Here is a 19627-nt window from a genome sequence, read left to right on the forward strand (position 1 = left end):
ATCATTGCTAATGAGCCTATGGTAAAATGGTGGTCAATGTAAAGCCATATGTTGTCCAGTAAACTTAAATTGTCACCTCTGTATCCACCTCTGTCAGGCATTTTAGTGCTTCTGCTAGGTCTTGCTGAATATTTCCTACTAGATATTATAACAGCTACCTACTTTTTTACATCTTTCCCTTCCACAGTAACTGTGAAGTTTTCCCCAAGAATCATGCTGCTCCATTCTCCAAGGTCCTCTCATTCTTCAGAAGGGAGCCTTTCACTCTTGAGGCCTACTATACTTCTCCCAAGGAGTTGCCTTACCCAGACCCTTCTATAGGTATTTAACAAAGGGGAAGAAGAAATGAGAACTAATTCCATATAGTTAGAAAAGAACACTGGGGATATGGGGGTGGAGTGCTGTCAACTTTCTAGTCTTGTAGGTGGGACTTGCCTATCCCACTTCAACAATTATGGTACTGACGGTGTGTTAACGCATTAGTATCTTTTGGATACATTTTTAGTATGACTCAGATTGGGTTTTAAATCCATGTGAGTGGAGAAGAAAACCGTAAACTCCTGAAACCACATTAATTGGTGGAGGAGAAACATATGCCAAATGGAAAAAATTTCATATTTGGGAAAAGCTAAAGGTTTCCTAAAAGTACTCACAGCCATTTTTCCAAATGCTACATTTCCAAACTTTAAGTGTATCTAGGAAATAAAGGACAAACTGCAAAGCAGAGTACTGTTACTATGACAAATAGAATAAAATAAATCATTTGGTTCAGTTATTTTTGACAAATGACTTCCACAACTGCATTTAATTGCAGTCTATTATCAGCAATAGTCAGGATCTGCTAAATGTTCACACTTGATTATTTATCGTAAGTAAATATATCCTTTTTTTCTCTCCTGGAATGTTTAGCTCAATTTTTGGTTCAAAAGGTCACGCCACAAATAGATGGATCGAGTTCAAAGGTGAAAGTCAAAGTCAGAGTAAACATCCATGGTATTTTCAGTGTTTCCAGTGCATCTTTAGTAGAGGTTCACAAATCTGATGAGAATGAAGAGCCCATGGAAACAGACCAGCATGCGAAAGAGGAAGAGGTAATGCATTTTATTGGTATGGAGGTCATCTAGGAAAGAATTTGGGACTGAACAGATTGCTCATAATTTGGTCTCAGTTTCAGAAAAAAGCCATGACTAGCACATTAACCCTCTAAACCAGATCAAGTAATAATTGTAACCTTTCCACCCACACTGCAGCTTAGTCATCAGATGGATTTGAACACAGTGTATGAATGTGGCTTAATTAATCTAGATTGATGCAAGTATTCAAATGTAATGCATTAGCCCTGACTTTTCCTGACACTAAGGCCAAATTATAGGCAAGTCACAAGTAGATAGTTCTTTCCCAATTTGTGTACGTAACAGAAATCATCACATATTTGTCAGTCTCTGCCCAGGGAAAGCCCATGACTAAAGGTCTGGGTTGATGACACAGCTGTAGATTTAAGAATGTTGCTAAAAATATAGGGAAGATAATACAGGGCTGTACCTTTATTTCATACTTAATAGTTCTGTATTTTGGGAATACCAGCCTTGCACAACAATACTATTTCAGATGAGTCAGTGAACAAACAAAAAAGACAAAACTAATGTCTTTAGTTTAAGGAACAGTATTTGTCTGTAAGCTACCAAAACTTGTTTTGTAAATGTAAACTTACAAGGTTTTTTTATTTCCAAAGGTTTTTTTGTTTTGATTTAAAGGTTCTCATGCAGCATTTGTGTCTCAAACACTTGTGTCTGAGAATAACTGAAAATGAATGAATGGCAAAAAAGTAAAACATGTATTTGGTAAACGCCAACAGTGTGCTTAGAGACAAAGTGGGTGAGGTAATCTTTTGTTAGGCCATCTTCTGTTATGAAAATATCCTTGATGTATCAGGTATATCACTGGATTCTTGATGCATTTGCCCAGAAATTCAAGGTGGCCCGTGAAGAGGTTGGCATATAGGGGAGATTGGTCCAATAAAAGGTATTCCCTCATGCACCTTTTCTCTCAATATCCTTGGACTGACATGGCCACAACAACACTGCATACAGCAGTGTGCTTGGCACTTGTACATAAGAGTGAGTGAACTTGTCTAGAGGTACTTACAGTCTAAATGGACAGACAGCGAAACTATGTATTGGGAGTACCATAGGGTGGTTCTGACTTCCAAGGCAACACATGTAATACCCGCCAAATCAGCAGACCACACTGCTGTTGATACTGATCCCTTGGCACTGACTCTAGCACCTGGTACCTTGGGGTCAAAGCTTGGGCACTGAGTGTCACTCACAGTAGCCCCAGTACTTTCCACCTCAGTGCTGACTGCCTTCCATTTCTGCACTGAAACTTCATATAGTGTCTAGTTACTTATTGGTGAACCTGGTACCACAGTCACTTTTACTCAAGAAACAGGTGCCTGCCAAACTACCAGTGTTGGAGGCACTGATACACCAGGCTTGTGGCAGAAAAGAGGAAGCCTTCCACTCCCTAAAAGATTCAAGGATGACTGTGCTCTTTGGGATTCTTATTTCCTGACCTCAAGGAAGAAGCTGACATGAGAAATCATCTTTTTAGACGGTGCTCTTCTGTCCAGTGTTAGTCAACTACAGAGATCCTTATAGCTGGTTAGGAAGAAACTAATTCCCTTAGTGACTAGCCTCTGCCACTTCCTCCTCCCACCCTACAATCTGGGGCTTCCATTAGGTAGCAGGTTTGATGCAAATGTCAAGAGGACCAACAGAAATTTTTTGTTCTCACTCCCTGCATAAAACCTGTAAAAGTTTTAAGGCCTCATGCAGTTATGTCACACAGCATGCCAGACTTCACCTGTGCTCCATGAAAAGATGACTGAAATCAGTACATCCTACCCAGAGACACTAGATGAACAGGGTCGTGGTACCACCAGAAGTCCTCTCCAAATTAAATCGTGGAAAGACGCTCTTCAAGTATGCAACGGAAAATCCTCCTCTACGCTTTCCTACCAAGGCTTTGATGGATGCATCCACTCATTTAAATGGTCTTCAGATTCAAGGCCTCTGGTCCCCCCAGGAAGCTCTTCTCCACATAAACATCCTAGAGCTCACAGCCATTCCTGCCACTTTTTCATGGTACAAGTGGGGACAGACAAAATCGCAGAAATGCACATCAGCAGGCAAGGGGGAGGAAGATCATCCGTACTCTTGTCAGGAAACCATACATCTGTGGAATCAGTGTATTCTGAACCCAGTCACAGCAGTGGCTCTGCACCTTCCTGGCCTTCAGAACACCTTGGCAAACCAGCTTAGTAGGCATTTCTATGACCATGAGTTATCTATAAGACTCAGTCATATAGAGCATCTTTTGCGAATGGGGATTTCCAAAAGTAAATCCACTTAGAACAGATAGGAACAAGTGTCAGATATTTTATTCCGGTGGGTGTGCAAGCTCAGGATTCCTAACAGATGCCTTCCTTGTCCCTTGAACACGGGGGTTGATGTATGCTTTTCGACTGATCCACATGATCCTGAGGGTCTTGAGAAAACAGGATGCAGGGCACAGGACTGAAAGACCCTGAATGAGTTAGGCAGTTCTGGTATTATGATCTGATGAATCTTTCAGCGCAGCTCCTCAGAAACCTTCACTGCTTTGACTGAGTCTCCCAGAACAACTGCCGGGTCCTGCACTTGAACCTAGCACCACTGTACCTGACAGCCTCGGTACATCCACTGAAAGGGGCTGTTCACAATGGTGTGCTCCAAAGCAAGAAATCCGTAACCAGGCTGACTTACAAAGCTAAATGAAAGAGATTTTCTATTTCAAAATAAGGGAGAAAGGGGTGCTGAAATCCAAATCTCAGTGCTACTGGACTGTTTCAGGGCTAGCAAACAACCTGGATTTTCTGTCCCTTCCATAAGGGTCCTTTTAGCAACAATATCTGTACAATGCCCCCTGATCCAGGGCCACACTGGATTTTCCCCATCCTACAGCAGCAAGATTCCTGAAGGGCCTCCTGCTTGTTTACCTCCTAGTTTGGGAATCATTCCTTCTTTGGACTTTAATATAGTTTTAGCAGAATTGATTAATGCCTTCTTCGAGCCCTTAGCAACCTGTTCCCTATACCACCTCTCAATGGAGGCTGTCTTTTTGGTAGCCATTGTATAAGCTAGGAGGGAAGGGGAGACCTGAATTCTCAATATACAGTATTTCATAAGGACAGGATTACTCTTAGACCTTAACCCTAGTTTTTGCTAAAGATTGTCTTAGAGTTCCATATAAACCATTTCTAGTTTTTCATTCCTAAACCTCACTGAACCCCCAGAAAAATGTAGGCTCCACATGCTTAATGTACTAAGAGCACTGAAAAATCATCCAGGAACATACTGACTATTTGTAGTTTTTGCTATATTCTCTGTCCTCGTAGAGGTTATCCTAATTCACGGCTCCTCAAACTTCATTGCACCATGACCCCCTTTGGACAATAAAAATTACTATGCAACCCCAGGAGGGGGGACTGAAGTCTAAGCCAGCCTGGGCCCCTGGTGGTGGGGGTGGGGGGTAAGCCAAAGGGCTTCAGTCTCAGGTAGGAGGCCTCCCAGCAAGTCTAAGCCAGCCGTGGTGACCCCATTAAGATGGGGTCCCGACCCACAGTTTGAGAACAGTTCTCCTAGAGGGTCTCTGAGTAAAAGGAGATATCAGTTTGCCAAGATAGATCTACTTAGCCATATTGTAGCTCATTCCACTAGAGCTCAGGCAGCCTATGGCTGAGGAGCATTCCTATAGCAAATTTGTAGAGCAGCTATATGCATCCTAAGCCACACCTATAATGCTATTCCTTAGTAGAGGCTTCCAGGCTGAATGCAGCACAGCCCTATTAAAACTGGTGGTAGTAATTATTTAAGTAGAATTTCTGTTTCCCACCTCCAATTAGACAACTGCTTAGTTGTCACCAAGAGTTGAATCTCTGTGGACAGTCGCTTGAAGAAAACAGTTATTTACCTACAGTAAGTGTAGTTCTTAAGAGATGTGTTATCACAGATTCCACAACCTTCCCTCCTGCCCCTTCACAACAGAATCCTATTCCTAGAGGAGTCAGTATTGGTGAAGGAACTAAGAGACAGTTGGGCCCCTGCCCTGTAAGCCCTTGAGTGGGGGGATTCCAGGGCAGACCTGGCTTTGAGGTCGCTCTTGGCGAAAATAATCCAGTCTCATGTGCATGTGTGCAGAGCGTGGCATTTGTGTGGACAGCACATCTTGAAGAATTGCAGTTACTGTAGGGTAAGTAACCATTGTTTTTAAAAACAAGTACAAAACAATTATGCTAATATGTATTAGGAATCTCAGTATGGCAAATATGCATCAATAAAGGTTAGATGCAAAGGCTTAATTAACCCTGTTACATAGTTTCTAGCTTCACTTTAATTAAGTTTAGATTTTCACTGCAGGACCTGAAGAGTACTAACTCTACAATCACAGTGACCAGTCCATAAGTTTAAATTGGTTATACACTGGGTCATATAAAACCAAGTATTGGAGACTTAGCTCTACACTGAAGTGTTTTCTTCTAATTTCAGAAGATGCAGGTAGACCAGGAAGAGCAACAAAAGAATGAAGAGCAGCAGCAAGCACAAGCTGACAGTAAGGCAGAGTCTGAAGAAATGGAGGTACTAAGTGTATTTGATGTCTTATTGTCTGCTTAGCTCATCTGGTTAGAGCATTTTGCCTTCTGGAATGTTTGCTCTGTAATGTATAATCAGAACCCATTCTCCACCCCTTGCCACAGAACTAGGTTCTGGAAACTAAGCTTTCACTTAAAAGTATTTCTAGTTCTCCTGGCTGCGACTAGTTCCTTAAAAATATGAACAGAGCATAAATTGATGCAGTGCTGTCTCCCTGAGACTGCAGATAACTTGAAACAGTGTCTCTGGGATGTGTTAACTGCCACATTCATCTGAAAGGATTGTTCACACCAAACACTAAACTGACTACTTAAATGTCAGTGTTAACTCTGAATGGTGATCATTTAAGCAAAAATGTGCTTAGCCCAGTCTCAAGCTACACTCCTAGTACCAAATGCTCCCACTGTCTGCTACTCAGCTGCCAAAACCACAAATTTCCCCTAACAATTTGTACCAAGTAGTTTTGCCTTTGATACAGAAATGTGACATGTTTAAAACAGAATTTGGAGCAGCATAAAACTAAATTCAATTTTAAAATAAATAGTACACGGCTATTGTGTTGATTGCATTCAGTTCAATACAGTATTTAAACAAGTCTTCATTTTTAATATAAGTGAAGCTGTTCCAGAATTTCCTTACTCTCAAACTAGAAAGCTGCAAAATTTATAGACTTTGTCACAGAATTTCAAAGCAGCTGAGAATTCCATTCAGAAGAAATGAAGCAGCACTGACTGGTAGCTTGCTCTAGTAACTTAAAATGTTAATAAACATAGTAATAGAAAAATTAAGACAAATGTGACTTGAATTGGGTGTACCTTCGGTGCGGAGGTGGGCAAACTTTTTGGCCTGAGGGCCACGTGGGTATGGAAATTATAAGGAGGCCATGAATACTCACGAAATTGGGGGTTGGGTGCCAGCCCTGGGGTGGGACCAGAAATGAGGGGGCTCCAGGCTAGAGCAGGGGGTTGTGCAGGTGGGGGAGGGGGGAGCTCCAGCTGGTGGTGCGGGCCCTGGGGTTTAGGAGAGTGGGACCAAGGGGTTCGGAGGGCAAGAGTGGGATCAGGGCTGGGGCAGAGGTGGATGGGGCGCTGGAGGGGGTCAGGGGTACAGGTTCTGGGCAGCACTTACCTCAAGCAGCTCTTGGAAGTAGCGGCATGTCCCTCCTACATGGAGGCGCAGCCACGTGGCTCTGCACGCTGCCCTGTCTGCAGGCGCTGCTCCAGCAGATCCCATTGGCCATGGTTGGCGGTCAGTAGTAGCTGCGGGGGCAGCGCCTGGAGCAGCATGCAGAGCCTCCTGGATGCCCCTACGCATAGGAGACAGGGGGAGGGGGGATGTGCCACCACTTCTGGGAGCTGTGCAGAGCCACAGCACGTGCTGAATGGAACAAGCTCCTGATCCTGCTCTCCGGCAGGAGCTCAAGGGCTGGATTAAAACATCTGAAGGGCCAGATGTGTCCCCTTGGACCATAGTTTGCCCTCCCCTGCTTCAGTGACTATTGCGCTCTAAATATTATTATTTTTTTTTAATGCAGACATCTCAGGCTGGATCAAAAGACAAGAAAATGGATCAACCTCCTCAAGCCAAGAAGGCTAAAGTAAAGACTAGTACAGTGGACCTTCCCATTGAGAATCATTTGCTGTGGCAGATAGGGAAGGATATGCTGAACTTATTCATTGAGAATGAGGTAAAATAACTGAATGGTACTTTTACCTCTGTCTAGGCTATAGTCTTACACAGGTGGTCTGCACAGAGACGGCTGGTCACGAGGTGCTGACTCTCCGCATTTCCTACTGGAGAAAGGCAGAGGAGAGGATGAGATGTTATGAAGAGCAAAAGCAAATAGTATGGCTAACTTTCTCCAAGAAGGGCAAAACTAACTGCACTAAAGACAGCTAAAAATACACGCCTTTTCCTGATGAGCATCTGCTGTAACTTGCCACAGGGGTATTCTACAATTGCAAATTGGGAATATGGTTACATTTTGGAAAAAGTGCTTTGTGAACTGATGCTAAGTTTCTGAACCCATAATCTAGGTATTTATTACTGCACTCATCATGTTCATTTCTGAGCACCTATCTAATGTCTTGCAAGTTAGTGTTTTCAGTGGAAAAATGTTACAGGTATAAAAAAGGCATTTAATGTTGGCAGGAGCGGGACAATTTAATTATATAATACAAACTCCAAAAGGGAAGCTTGCAGTGCATTTTTTGCCACCAGAAACAGTAAAGTAAGTTAATCAAAGGCTAATATCTCAATTCTTGTGTCGTGTGGCATTTGGGGAGCTGTTAATAGGTCAGTTAATGAAGGCTGGTCGCTTCAAATCACAAGACTTCCAAGGACATCTGAGACCTTCTTAAATGGTAAAAACACCACAGTATGAGGTAACCAGTAGCTCCTTTTTCTTTACAACTGTGTAAAGAATTCAGTGTGATTAAAAAATCCTGTGCACACTGTTTACAGCAGCTGAATTTTTCTGATTTGTATTGACTGTTCTTTATCAGTAGTACTGGATTGCTTTATAGATTTATTGGTTATTCTGGAGGAGGTGACGAGCTTCAGTCAAAGTCAATCCATCTGGTTCCCTGAATGTCTGCTACTAAATCATTGGTATCTCTTCAGATGGCCACAGCTAGAGCACTTGTCCTCCAACTGCCTGGGCAATTCAGATTGTATTGGCCTTGGAATTCTTTGCTATGTTAGTCTTAAAACTTGAAAACTAGAGTACCAAGTTTTGAGTTGGATCAGTATGTTGCCTAAATTGAATTCTGTGTTAAAAGTAATTGGTTATTCAGCTCTCTGAGACTGTACATATTTTTTTTAAGCCAGGGATTGTCAGTACAGCAACCAACACAATGAGTTCTCAATCTTGACTGGGGCCTCTGCATTCCATTGTAATACACATAATACAGCCTAGCCTGTCTGTGTCATTGTCATCTTAAGCGAGATCTCCAATACGGAATTTGTTCACCATCACCTTCCATCTTTCACAGTTGCAGCAAAGTTGTAAAACTGTATCCCATTGAAATACAAGTCCATATGGCAATGTTTCTGATGTAGCTGTCTCTTTATCCTCTTCCTGATTTGCCTGTGATCGTGCTTGATAGTTTGAGTGCTTGAAGTGAGTTGTTCTATGAGCGACAAGAAATATGTTCGCTTGCTGCTGAAATCTAAGGCATCGTCTAAGGCATTGGACACTGGATTGGCAGGCACCCATGTGCTGCTGTGCTAGTTTTTTCACTGGCTCAGGAAGTGTTGACCTTGCAAAGAGTTGGAGGGGGGGGGGGAGAATTTCTGGAGTCTGCTGGGAGGGGTTAGTCCCAGCCACCTGAAACATTTCCTTTTTTCCTTTAAGGATACAAATCCTACTTACACTTGGTACTCATCCTCCCTCAGCAGAGGAAACAGAACAGGATGATAGCACTCTGATCGCCAAAAAGTACTTCCTTTCCAGACCATAGGAGAATCTCCCTTGGAGATATCAAAGCAGAATGAAAGTGCCTAAGTAATGCAAAGAAGTCTTATTAGCTTCAGAACTGAATTTGGTTCCTAAAGTCTGGGTTACCTTTCCATAGGCATCTCTAACTAAAAATACAGCAATCCTTATGGAAAGCAAGTTTCTTCTCAAGGAACCAACAAGCAGGAGAATAAAATCATTCATCAATTAAAATTTAAGCTTAGATGGCACAGATACCCTAAAGTCTGACATCAGTCTGCTTCTCAATGGCTGTTGTAGTGTGGGCAGATGAGCTTAAAAATGCATTTCCCCACAAAAATACTCAATTGAAATTCTCTATCCTGATGGCTTCATTCATCTCTGATGCATCCATGCATTTGCTTATACTTGCTCCTCAGTATGTTGTCTCTAATGCTATTATAAAAATTTTAATTGCGCTCTTATTATTGAGTAAGATTGAACTAATTTCTTTTCTGCAGGGTAAAATGATCATGCAGGATAAACTGGAGAAAGAGCGGAATGATGCCAAGAATGCAGTGGAGGAATATGTTTATGATATGAGAGACAAGCTCTGTGGCTTATATGAGAAATTTGTTAGTGAAGATGTAAGTATTGCCAGTTTGACTAATACCTTTTTTGTTCTTTGTGGTCTAAAATTTCAGGTCTCATTCATTAACAGTCTTTAAACCAAGTGTGTCAAACACCCTGGATGTGTTTGTGGCCTGCATGTTACATTCAGAAAAGTAGCTTTCATTTTTTAAGAAAAGTAACTTTCTAGTTCTCCATGGTTATGAGAATAACCATTCCAAACATGAGACCAAGTGTAAACTGATAATGCCTTTCTTAGTTTGCAAACTACCTGAGATAAGAACTCAAGTGTCAACTCCTCTGTCCTACATTAATCTCAGGGAAGTGTTAATTCTAGAACCCAAATGATAACACTTGAATGCAAATATTAACTTTTTAATTAGTGATCATTCCCAGGTGAAATAGAGAAGGGAGTTGAAGCAAAGCTCAAAGGAATGAGAATGGGGAGTACTTTATTGTCATGGTCAGCCTCACCTGGTGGATAAAATATTCTCATTTTTAGGTTTTTTTACCCCTGATCTCAGTGCAAATCTCCCACAAGTTCTGCTGTGAATTCAAAGATTCCAAGGCCAGAAAGAACAATTGTGGTGATTTAGAACTTCACCAAAATCATTTCTAAAGTATATCTTTTAGAAAAAATTTAGTGATGGAGAATCCACCAAAACCCTTCGTAAACTGTTTTAAAGGTTAATTACGCTCACCATTAAAAGTGTACACCTTATTTCCAGTCTGAATTTGTCTGGCTTCAACTTCTAGCCATTGGATTATGTTATAGCTTTTTCTAATAGATTGAAGAGCCCATTGTTAAATATTCTCCATGTAGATATTTATAGACTGTAATTAAGCTCCTTTGTTTTCAGTTTAATTACAGTTTTGATTTTTTACTGAAAAAAAAACAGATTTTACAAAAAAAAATTTCCAATTTCACTCTACTACTTTTGTATCATTCAAATATATAAAAAACTTGTTTTATTAGGAAAATACAATACACTGCATGAGAGAGATGTATTACGATAATACATTAGTCTGTGTGTGTATATGCAAAGCTGCCTGTTAAAGTAAGATTATGTATTGGTGGTCTAGAAGATATACACAGTAAAAAGGCGTGCACACAGAAGCTCTGAAGTGCATGCAGAGTTGAACGTACTGATAAATCTCACGCATTTCAAGCTATTAGCAGATAACAGTTTAAAGATTTGACACACTAAAAGGAGAAGAAAATGAAAATCTGCATCAGGATGTGTTTCAGACCACAAGGGAAGTATTCAAAAGTTCAAAAACAAGAAAAGGATGAAGCTGAGAGTATGCATTGCAAATGGTGTGGTCCAATTATTTAATGTAAATATTATTGGCTAATAGTTCTAAGTCTGCAGCAGTACCTTGTTTATTCAAATGAAAAGTTTTTATTTGGGGATTAGAAATGTATTGTTAAACTCAGAGGTGGCTTTGTGTTTTGAGTTTTGTTTTAGTTCTGCAGCAAACCACATTGAATTCTATTCATCAGAGCATTAATCTACTGAATACTTCACCCCCCCCCCATCTTTCTGTCCACCAAAATAATCCCCAAAATTTATCCAGAAACTTTTGTTTGCATGATTTTCATCTTTTTGTTGTAGTAATAAACACACCTACAAATCCTGGAAAAAGTTAAATAAAATAAAAACTGAAAATTTAGGGCTCTAACTGTTGGTCACCCCTTAACTTTTTCTTTGTTAAACCGAATAGATTGAGCTCTTTGAATCTCTCTTGGTTTTTTATTGTTCTATAATTCTTGTGGCTTTTCTCTGAACCTTCTCCAATATATTAATGTCCTTCTTCAATTGTGGGCACCAGAATGGGAAACAATATTCCAGCAGCAGTTGGAACAGTGCTAAATATAGAGGTTAAATCACCTCTCTACTTCTCAAAATTCCTTTATGCTCTCCAGGATTGTTGGCTCCTTTGACCACAGCCAATTGAAGGTATCCATTCTTAAATTTATGTTCCAGCCCAAAAATGAGAATAGAATTCAGCCCTTGTCATAGATTTACACCCCTTACTTTATGATCTCTATCTTACAATAATGCTAGGTGTACACAAGAAACTTGCTGGTAAAACAACATTAGGGGTGTGATTTTTGCATTTCTATACCAGCAAAAGCTCTAGCTTAAATGGCAGTTATACCAGAAAACAGGCTTGTGCCAGTATAGCTGGGCTGGCAAACCCTTTCTAGGGTAGACAAGGCCTTGATTTAAAAAAAAAAATTCTACTCTACGCCAGCACTTCAAGCTTTCTTTAAAGAAAATATTTAAGTTCTAACAGACCAGACAAAATGTCCGTCATCTTTCAGGAAAGAGTATCCAGATGACACCAGATGTTTATCACTTTTGTCTTATGGGAGATAATCTCTAAATTCAGTATTCAATTCATATTGGTTGTTTCTGGTCTCAGGATAGAAATAGTTTCACTTTGAAACTGGAAGACACTGAAAATTGGCTATATGAAGATGGTGAAGACCAACCCAAACAAATTTACATTGATAAACTAACTGAACTCAAGGTAAGTGGCACTTCAGCACTGTAGTTGTCATCTACAAGTCTCAATTGAATTTATTCCACTTAAGCTATAAATCAGGCCCTGATGAACAATAAATTATTTAAATGAGTTGGGAGGTGGTGTTGCTTGCAAACATGCAGAAAATAATTTAAGAGCATAGGTGGGAGAAGCTTTTAATTGAGCCTAAAGTGAAAGGGAATGCGAGTGCTGCATTGTGTAGGCGTTTATCTTTCTCCTGAATCTCTTTGGAGAAGGAAGGAAAGGTAGATGTGAGAATTGCTACTTGCTCTTAAAAGGTAACACAGGTGACCTATAACAGGAAAATGTTTTTGTACAAATGAGCTTTAAAGTTATGGAAGACTAATTTTGGAGGCCAGAAGAAAACTACCTTGCTATATGATTTAATCCTAATGTTAGTCAAGCTCAATCTCTTGTACAGTTTATCTAAAGTAAATTGGAAGTAAAAGGTTAGTTATATTCTGTATTGCCAGCAGGGGGGAAGATGCTGTAATGTCTTTAGCAGGAATACTAGTGAATTTGAAAGCATTCTGTAATGTATTATGAAAAGGTTTAATGAACTATTTTAATGTTTTTGAATAAGATAAACTTGTAATTAGTCTTGGTAAAGCTTCCCCAGTGTGGCTTTTTTTGATTTATAAAATATTTTAATATGTGAATAAGTAGAGCCCTATACTTTCACTTGACAATGGTGATGAAATACACACAATACCAGTATTTGACAAAAAGTGGGACATGTCCCCTGAGGTGGGCATTAAAGCGAACTAGGGAACTTTTAGTGCACACTGGCAAATACACAGATCAAATAATGTGCAACACATTAGTATGCTATAGAAATCACACCCCTTTAGTGCACATTGCTGCTTCATGTACACAAGCCCTGAGGTGACAGAGCATGAAACAATAGTTCAGAGACATGAATTGCCTCTTGCACTTCAGTTTGTGCTAACTAGGATGCCAATAATAATCTAAATGTCAGTAGTTAACTTTCAGTCCCCATCAAAGCATGTAAGAAAGGGGAGGAAGCATCATATTCTGAAGAACTACAACAGGGGTAGGAAACCTGTGGCACTTGTGCCGAAGGCCACATGTGAGCTGATTTTCAGTGGCACTCACGCTGCCTGGGTCCTGGCCACTGATCTGGGGGGGCTCTGCATTTTAATTTAAATGAAGCTTCTTAAACATTTTAAAAACCTGATTTACTTTACATACAACAATAGTTTAGTTATATATTATAGAATTTTAGAAAGAGACTTTTAAAAACCTTAAAATGTATTACGCGAAACCTTAAATTAGAGTGAATAAATGAAGACTCAGCATACCACTTCTGAAAGGTTGCCGACCCCTGAGCTACAATATGAATGTGCCTTCAATAACACATGGCAGGGTTGGAGGAGGGTGTGAGACTAATTTCATTTTCCTAAAATGGGAGGAGGGGACTCAACTTTCAAAAGTTGGGAAGCTCTGCCATGTATTTAAAAAGTCACTGTAGGTCCAATACAGTGCTGTTTAAAATTTCAGTAACCTGTTCTGTCCTTTATTTCAGTCTCTGGGTCAGCCTATTCAGGCACGGTTTCAAGAATCAGAGGAAAGACCAAAAGCATTTGAGGATCTGGGGAAGCAAATACAACAGTATATGAAAGTTATTCATGCATTCAAAGCAAAGGTATCTTCAGTTTTTCAAATGTTTTGCTGCTGATTGTAAGGAAGTGTTGAAAAGCTATCTTGAATTTCTTTCCACCTTTTTTCAGCATAAGATATGGTGGGAATGGCCAACAAGTAATGCAGTCTCTTGGTTTGGGGAGCAGTGGCAGGAATTAACTTCTCAATATTTAATGTTGACTTTTTCTTACAAATAAAACTAAGACTCTTGTATGTTCATATAATTGGAATGATGGCTGCCAGTGACGCTTGTAAACCAGCTTTCTCCCAGACAAGTTCCCTCCACTGGGGGAAATCACAGAGCATTATGAAGTTCTGTGGCTGCCTGCTCTCTTCCATTTGACCATACTCAGAATGGTAGCATGGGCTGCTCAGCAAAATTGTTTGCCCTGCTAAGTATAAAATAAAGTTTCCTTTTGGGCAAATTCCTGCTGACAATCCATTCTGAAATTGGAGGATAAGATTTCATGGAGAAGCAAAACAAATATGTTTAGATGTTTAAAATAGTAGTGTCACTTACTGTGCAAATGTATAAATGTGCTGTGTAATTTTTTTTCATACTTTAGGATGAACAGTATGACCATTTAGATGCTGCAGATATGGTGAAAGTGGAGAAGAGTGTAAGTGAAGCTATGGAATGGATGAACAATAAGCTTAATCTTCAGAACAAGAGAAGTCTTACTTTGGACCCCGTTATAAAGACTAAGGACATCCAGGCTAAAACTAAAGTAAGATCTTGTTTGACTTTGCAGAGAAATATGAAACCAGTTTCATTTTGCATAAGTGGTATGAGTTTATTGTTATAGTATCAGGGGTAGCTGTGTTAGTCTGGATCTGTAAAAACAGCAAAGGGTCCTGTGGCGCCTTATAGACTAACAGATGTATGCATCATGCATCTGACGAAGTGTGTATTCACCCACGAAAGCACATGCTCCAGTACGTCTGTTAGTCTATATGGTGCCACAGGACTCTTTGCTGCAGTTGTTGTTTTAGTTGCCAGTACTTCTTTATCCTCAGTGCTCTGAGGAGGAGGTAAGGTGGGAAATAAGAGTAGTACTATTTTCAACTACGCCTCCCAAAACTATGTAGAGGCACTTCTGCCTTCAGCTGGGAGCACTCAGCTAGTGTTGTCGTAAGCCACTTTAGGTGATGACTGTAGGTATAAGCCTTAATGTGTGCTCTAACTTAAATTTCTCAACTCTTATTTTAGGAATTGACAGGTATCTGCAATCCTATAGTCACAAAGCCAAAACCCAAGGCAGAAATCCCTAAAGAGGAGCAAAATCCAGCTGAACAGAATGGACCAGTAGAAGGCCAGGGAGATGTCAACACAGGGTCCCAGCCTGCTGAACAGGGCACTAATACAACTGCTCCAACAGCTACAGAAAAGAAACTCCCAGAAATGGACATTGACTGAATGTCAGCACTTGTTTATATTGCAAACTACAATAAAGCTTTAAATTGTCAACTTTGTACGTTCTGAATATAAATTGGAACAAGTGAATACTACAACTTTATCACAGCAGTGTTTGGAGAGGATTGGTCATTGTATTGAGAGTCAGAATGCCTAAGTAGCTAACTACTGCTCAGTCAAGTATATTGTATCTCTTGCCATAATGTATATTTAGAAGTCCCTAGTAATTCCTAATAGATTTACTGAAACAGCCATCAGCTGATTCTGTTTTATTATGTTCATGCAGAGTCTTGATTTAAAGAAGTAAGATGGCAGAACTTGAAACTTCCAACTTACCACTAAGTTTCTATTGTGGTTTTCAGCAACTATGTTGTAAGCGTCCATTAATATTTCAAAGACTACATGGAGATGGCAGTGAGGTTTTTAGCTCTTTTCCAGAACACAGAGGTACATAAGCTAAATTAAATACCGTTTGAATCTAGTTCTTATTTCTCATTAACAGACACAATACGGACATGTTCCAGTCTGTGAATTCCACTAATTTCATGTTTGCACTTGTGCAGTTAATAGCTATGGAAGGTACGGAGTCATGGGTGAGGTGATCAGTATACCTGTGGTATTATGTTCCTAAGAACTGAGCTCAAGATTCTTCCTCAGCTGGGGTCCATGCTCCATTATGGATAGAGTATTAATACTGAGTATAAAATCAAATTCAGATATCTGATATGCAGAGTAGCAATTGTATACATTTATATTTCAGACCATCTGAACCTACATTTATATTTCAGACCATCTGAACCTGCTATTAGATATGCAAGCGTCTGTGTTCATGGTAAACTCTCCCTAGCCATCTAAATATTGTACAAAACTTTTGTCCCTAGTTAAATTAGCTGCTTGTAGAGAGATTGAGGATTTATACTCCTGGCTTCTTGAACTGATGGATGACTTTGATTAGTTGCTAACCATTGAAAGAGATACGTGTTTCCATGAGACCTGCATTTGAAATGCTAAGTTTAATTATCTTCCAGCAAGAGAAAAGCTTGACTTTTTTTCATGAGCTCCTCTACCCATAACTTTGCTTCTAGTATTGATAATTGTCATATAAACCTGAAAATGTTAATTTGTATGTGTTTTAAATCAAAAGTTGAAACATCCACATATATTACAAGAAATAAATGCACTGGACTGTACTGGATTACTTTTTTAAATGGTCAGGTATGGTCAAGGCAACAGTTGCAACTTGGGGATAAATTGATAAGTGACAGCAGCCTCGATTTTATTTGCCACAGTGATGTTTTTGAAGTAACAAGAAGTTGCAGTGTGTACAATCTGCTCCATTTGCTCTTTCCAGACAAATGCAAGAATTGAATGGTGTTCCTTTAATAAAAAAACAATCAGTTAGAACATTGTGTGCTTCTACAATAGCTCACTTAAATCCATTTTATGGGGCTTCAGAAATAGTATACATCTTAATATCTTATGGTAAAGGGTTGTGACTATTGAACTTGCTGTTAAATGATACCACTATGTGTGCAATATTTCCTGTAGAGTGGCTGTTAAGAGTTACCTTGGGGCTTAGAACACCCATTTCAAGTACACCTCTACCCTGATATAACAAGAATTTGGATATAACATGGTAAAGCAGTGCTTCGGGGGTGGTGGGCTGTGCACTCCAGTGGATCAAAGCAAGTTCGATATAACGTGGTTTCACCTGTAATACGGTAAGATTTTTTTTGGCTCCTGAGAACAGCATTATATTGGGGTAGAGGTGTACTGGAAACACTTTAAAAAAAAGTGCTGTACACTCAGAATGCTTGTGAAACAGTACAATTACTGGTCCAAATGCACTGTATTTGAGCAAACCTTAAAACTGTATCGGCCCACATCAGTTCAGCTTGAATCACTTCAGTGCTAGCTCTCTTAATACTAATTCTGTTAATACTCCCACTACACTCCTGTAATATATCCATTCATTCTTGATTGACGGTACTGGAAACCAGCAGTATCACACATCTGTCCTCCTTCCATCCTCCAGTTCCACCAATTTTATTTTTTTAAAAATTCCCATTTTTTAAAAACTTGTTTGAGGATGGAGTCATTGATTGATGTATGAGGATTAAGCAAATACTAAGTGACCATATGTATGCAAGATCAGACTAATTTAAGAACTGCTAACACAGTTATCTGTAAGACACAAGATCACAGGCTGTTGTATCCTTGCTTTGCATTTTTCAGATTTAAAAATTTTATTAAGATGTTAAAAAAGTGAACGGTACAGAGTGTAAGCATAGAAGTTTCTGGTTATCAGGGAATATATTACATATTGTGCCTTGCTTCAAAGTGGTTAGCAGCAGCATGTCATGTTGCTGTTATCTGGCACTGTCATGGGATGTTGCTTCCCAGGTGCTGGAGTCAACCTCATATGAATTCAGGTTTGACTTCAGGCTATCTTTATATTGTTGGTACTGGCCATCAGAAGAATAGGTGCCTTGATGTATCTGACCATAAAATATGGCCTTGGTTATTCTTGAGTCAGCTGTACAAATGCGATGCCCCGACCAATGCAGCTGAGCTTTTATGAGCATGTTTTGAATGCCAGAAATCCAACAACTAAGAATTTCATTATTGAGAATCTTATTGCACCCTTTGATCCTGCAAAGAGACCAGAATGAGCTTGTTTACATGAAATGAGTAATATTTTGACAGCCCTCTACATACAAAGCTGTTTTAAAACACTAATTTTAAAGAAGTATGAGTTTTGTGCTGTACCTAAAATTGTGAGGTAGGTGACTCAAGCTATGTATACATGATAAACCAGTTCATGCAGGCCAGAATGGCAAACCACTTCAGAAGTAAAGTCATAAAGTTTTAGCTGTATTATAACAATGAAATTGAGCAGTCCTTTAGCACAGAACTGGTCTATACTAATCTAGTTAAATTGGATCAGAACCAAGACATGATCAAACATGGCATGGCTTATGCAAAGGCTTTGCTATTTCTGTAATCTTTTTCAGGCTATAGTTGGCTTGCCTCCTCCAGATAATTCCGATTTCCTACATCTTCTGAAGATGTGTGGGGCAGGGGATGTCTTACTTTTGGGAACATGCTCTGTTTTTGAAAAGGCAGCATAATTTGACTCAAATTTTTAAGTAAATTGTAAATGCTAGCTGTAGCTGAAATTTGGGACTTCTGAAAACCATTTGTGTACTGTGAAGAGAAAAAACAACTTACAGAATCATATTCATTTGATTTCTCTCTCTTCTCCCTCCCTCCCCCACCCACAATTAGTGGAGCTAGCAAAGGCAACAGATAATGTCACCCATAAGATTAGTATTTTAACCAATACAAAAAGTATTTTCATAGTGTAGGCAGATGCCACAATTCACACCTTGCCCTAAAGAGTTTGTCTAATAGGCAAGATTACCTAAGGAACTGCATTGGGAGAACCAGGCTTACAAGGAAAACAGCACTGCTCAAGCTGAGTAAACCTAGATGTACAGACGTTTCTGTATTAGCAGCAGATTCAAAGTTAGTAAATAAAAAGAATCATAGCATATCAGGGTTGGAAGGGACCTCAAGAGGTCATCTAGTTCAACCCCCTGTTCAAAGCAGCGTTTAGCAGGGCAATGCTCAAACCAGTTACTTGCAATCACCGTCCCTTTCTGCTATATCAGATTTACACAAAAATGAAATGCTTCAAGTACTAACTTGTATCCTATCAGTATTTGCTGTTTTGAAGTCAATGGGACTACATGTCTAAATCAACTTCACCTTGAAAATTCTGCACTAAAGGGCCTGAGTTTGGGCCTGTGTGTTAATAGGTTAAAGTTACTGATTTTTTTTAAGTTTAAGTAACCTAACATTAAAACACAATTGCTTACAGTGAGATAATTTAAGCAGAGTTTTGTTTCAGGATAGTGGAGAGATAAGATGGGTGAGGTCCAACAAAAGATATTACCAACTCCGTTGAGCGAGTGAAACAAGCTTTTGAGTTTATGCAATATCTGATGGGATTCCTTTTCTGCCTTTGGTAATTTTGCAAAATGAAGAGCTCCTACCATTAGAAACATTTATAATTCAGTTCATTATCTGTTTTAATTTAATGTCGCAACAGCACTACATTTCAGATTAGTTTTACAATGACCTCAAATGCCTGTTCTGAGGACAGCTGGCCTGTGACCTGCTGCTCTAAGAGGGGGATCTAGGGTGACCAGGCACCAAGTGTGAAAAATCAGGAGGGGGGGGGTTAATAGGACCCTG

At 39.7% G+C, this 19627-nt stretch overlaps 1 protein-coding gene across 1 annotated transcript in view; it reads left to right on the top strand.

Moving 5' to 3' along the window:
* Window positions 1–16557, top strand: part of HSPA4 (heat shock protein family A (Hsp70) member 4) — a 36861-nt gene extending 20304 nt beyond the window's left edge. Inside the window, exons 11-19 of the mRNA XM_050962605.1 lie at window positions 188–321; window positions 910–1091; window positions 5589–5678; window positions 7228–7380; window positions 9630–9755; window positions 12169–12276; window positions 13838–13957; window positions 14520–14681; window positions 15164–16557. Coding sequence (XP_050818562.1) covers window positions 188–321; window positions 910–1091; window positions 5589–5678; window positions 7228–7380; window positions 9630–9755; window positions 12169–12276; window positions 13838–13957; window positions 14520–14681; window positions 15164–15370 — 1282 coding nt within the window. The 3' untranslated portion in view covers window positions 15371–16557. The remainder of the gene's footprint in view (window positions 1–187; window positions 322–909; window positions 1092–5588; window positions 5679–7227; window positions 7381–9629; window positions 9756–12168; window positions 12277–13837; window positions 13958–14519; window positions 14682–15163) is intronic.
* The last annotated feature ends 3070 nt before the right edge of the window (window positions 16558–19627 follow it).

This window comes from Gopherus flavomarginatus, chromosome 7 (assembly GCF_025201925.1).
Source record: "Gopherus flavomarginatus isolate rGopFla2 chromosome 7, rGopFla2.mat.asm, whole genome shotgun sequence".
NCBI lineage: Eukaryota > Metazoa > Chordata > Testudines > Testudinidae > Gopherus > Gopherus flavomarginatus.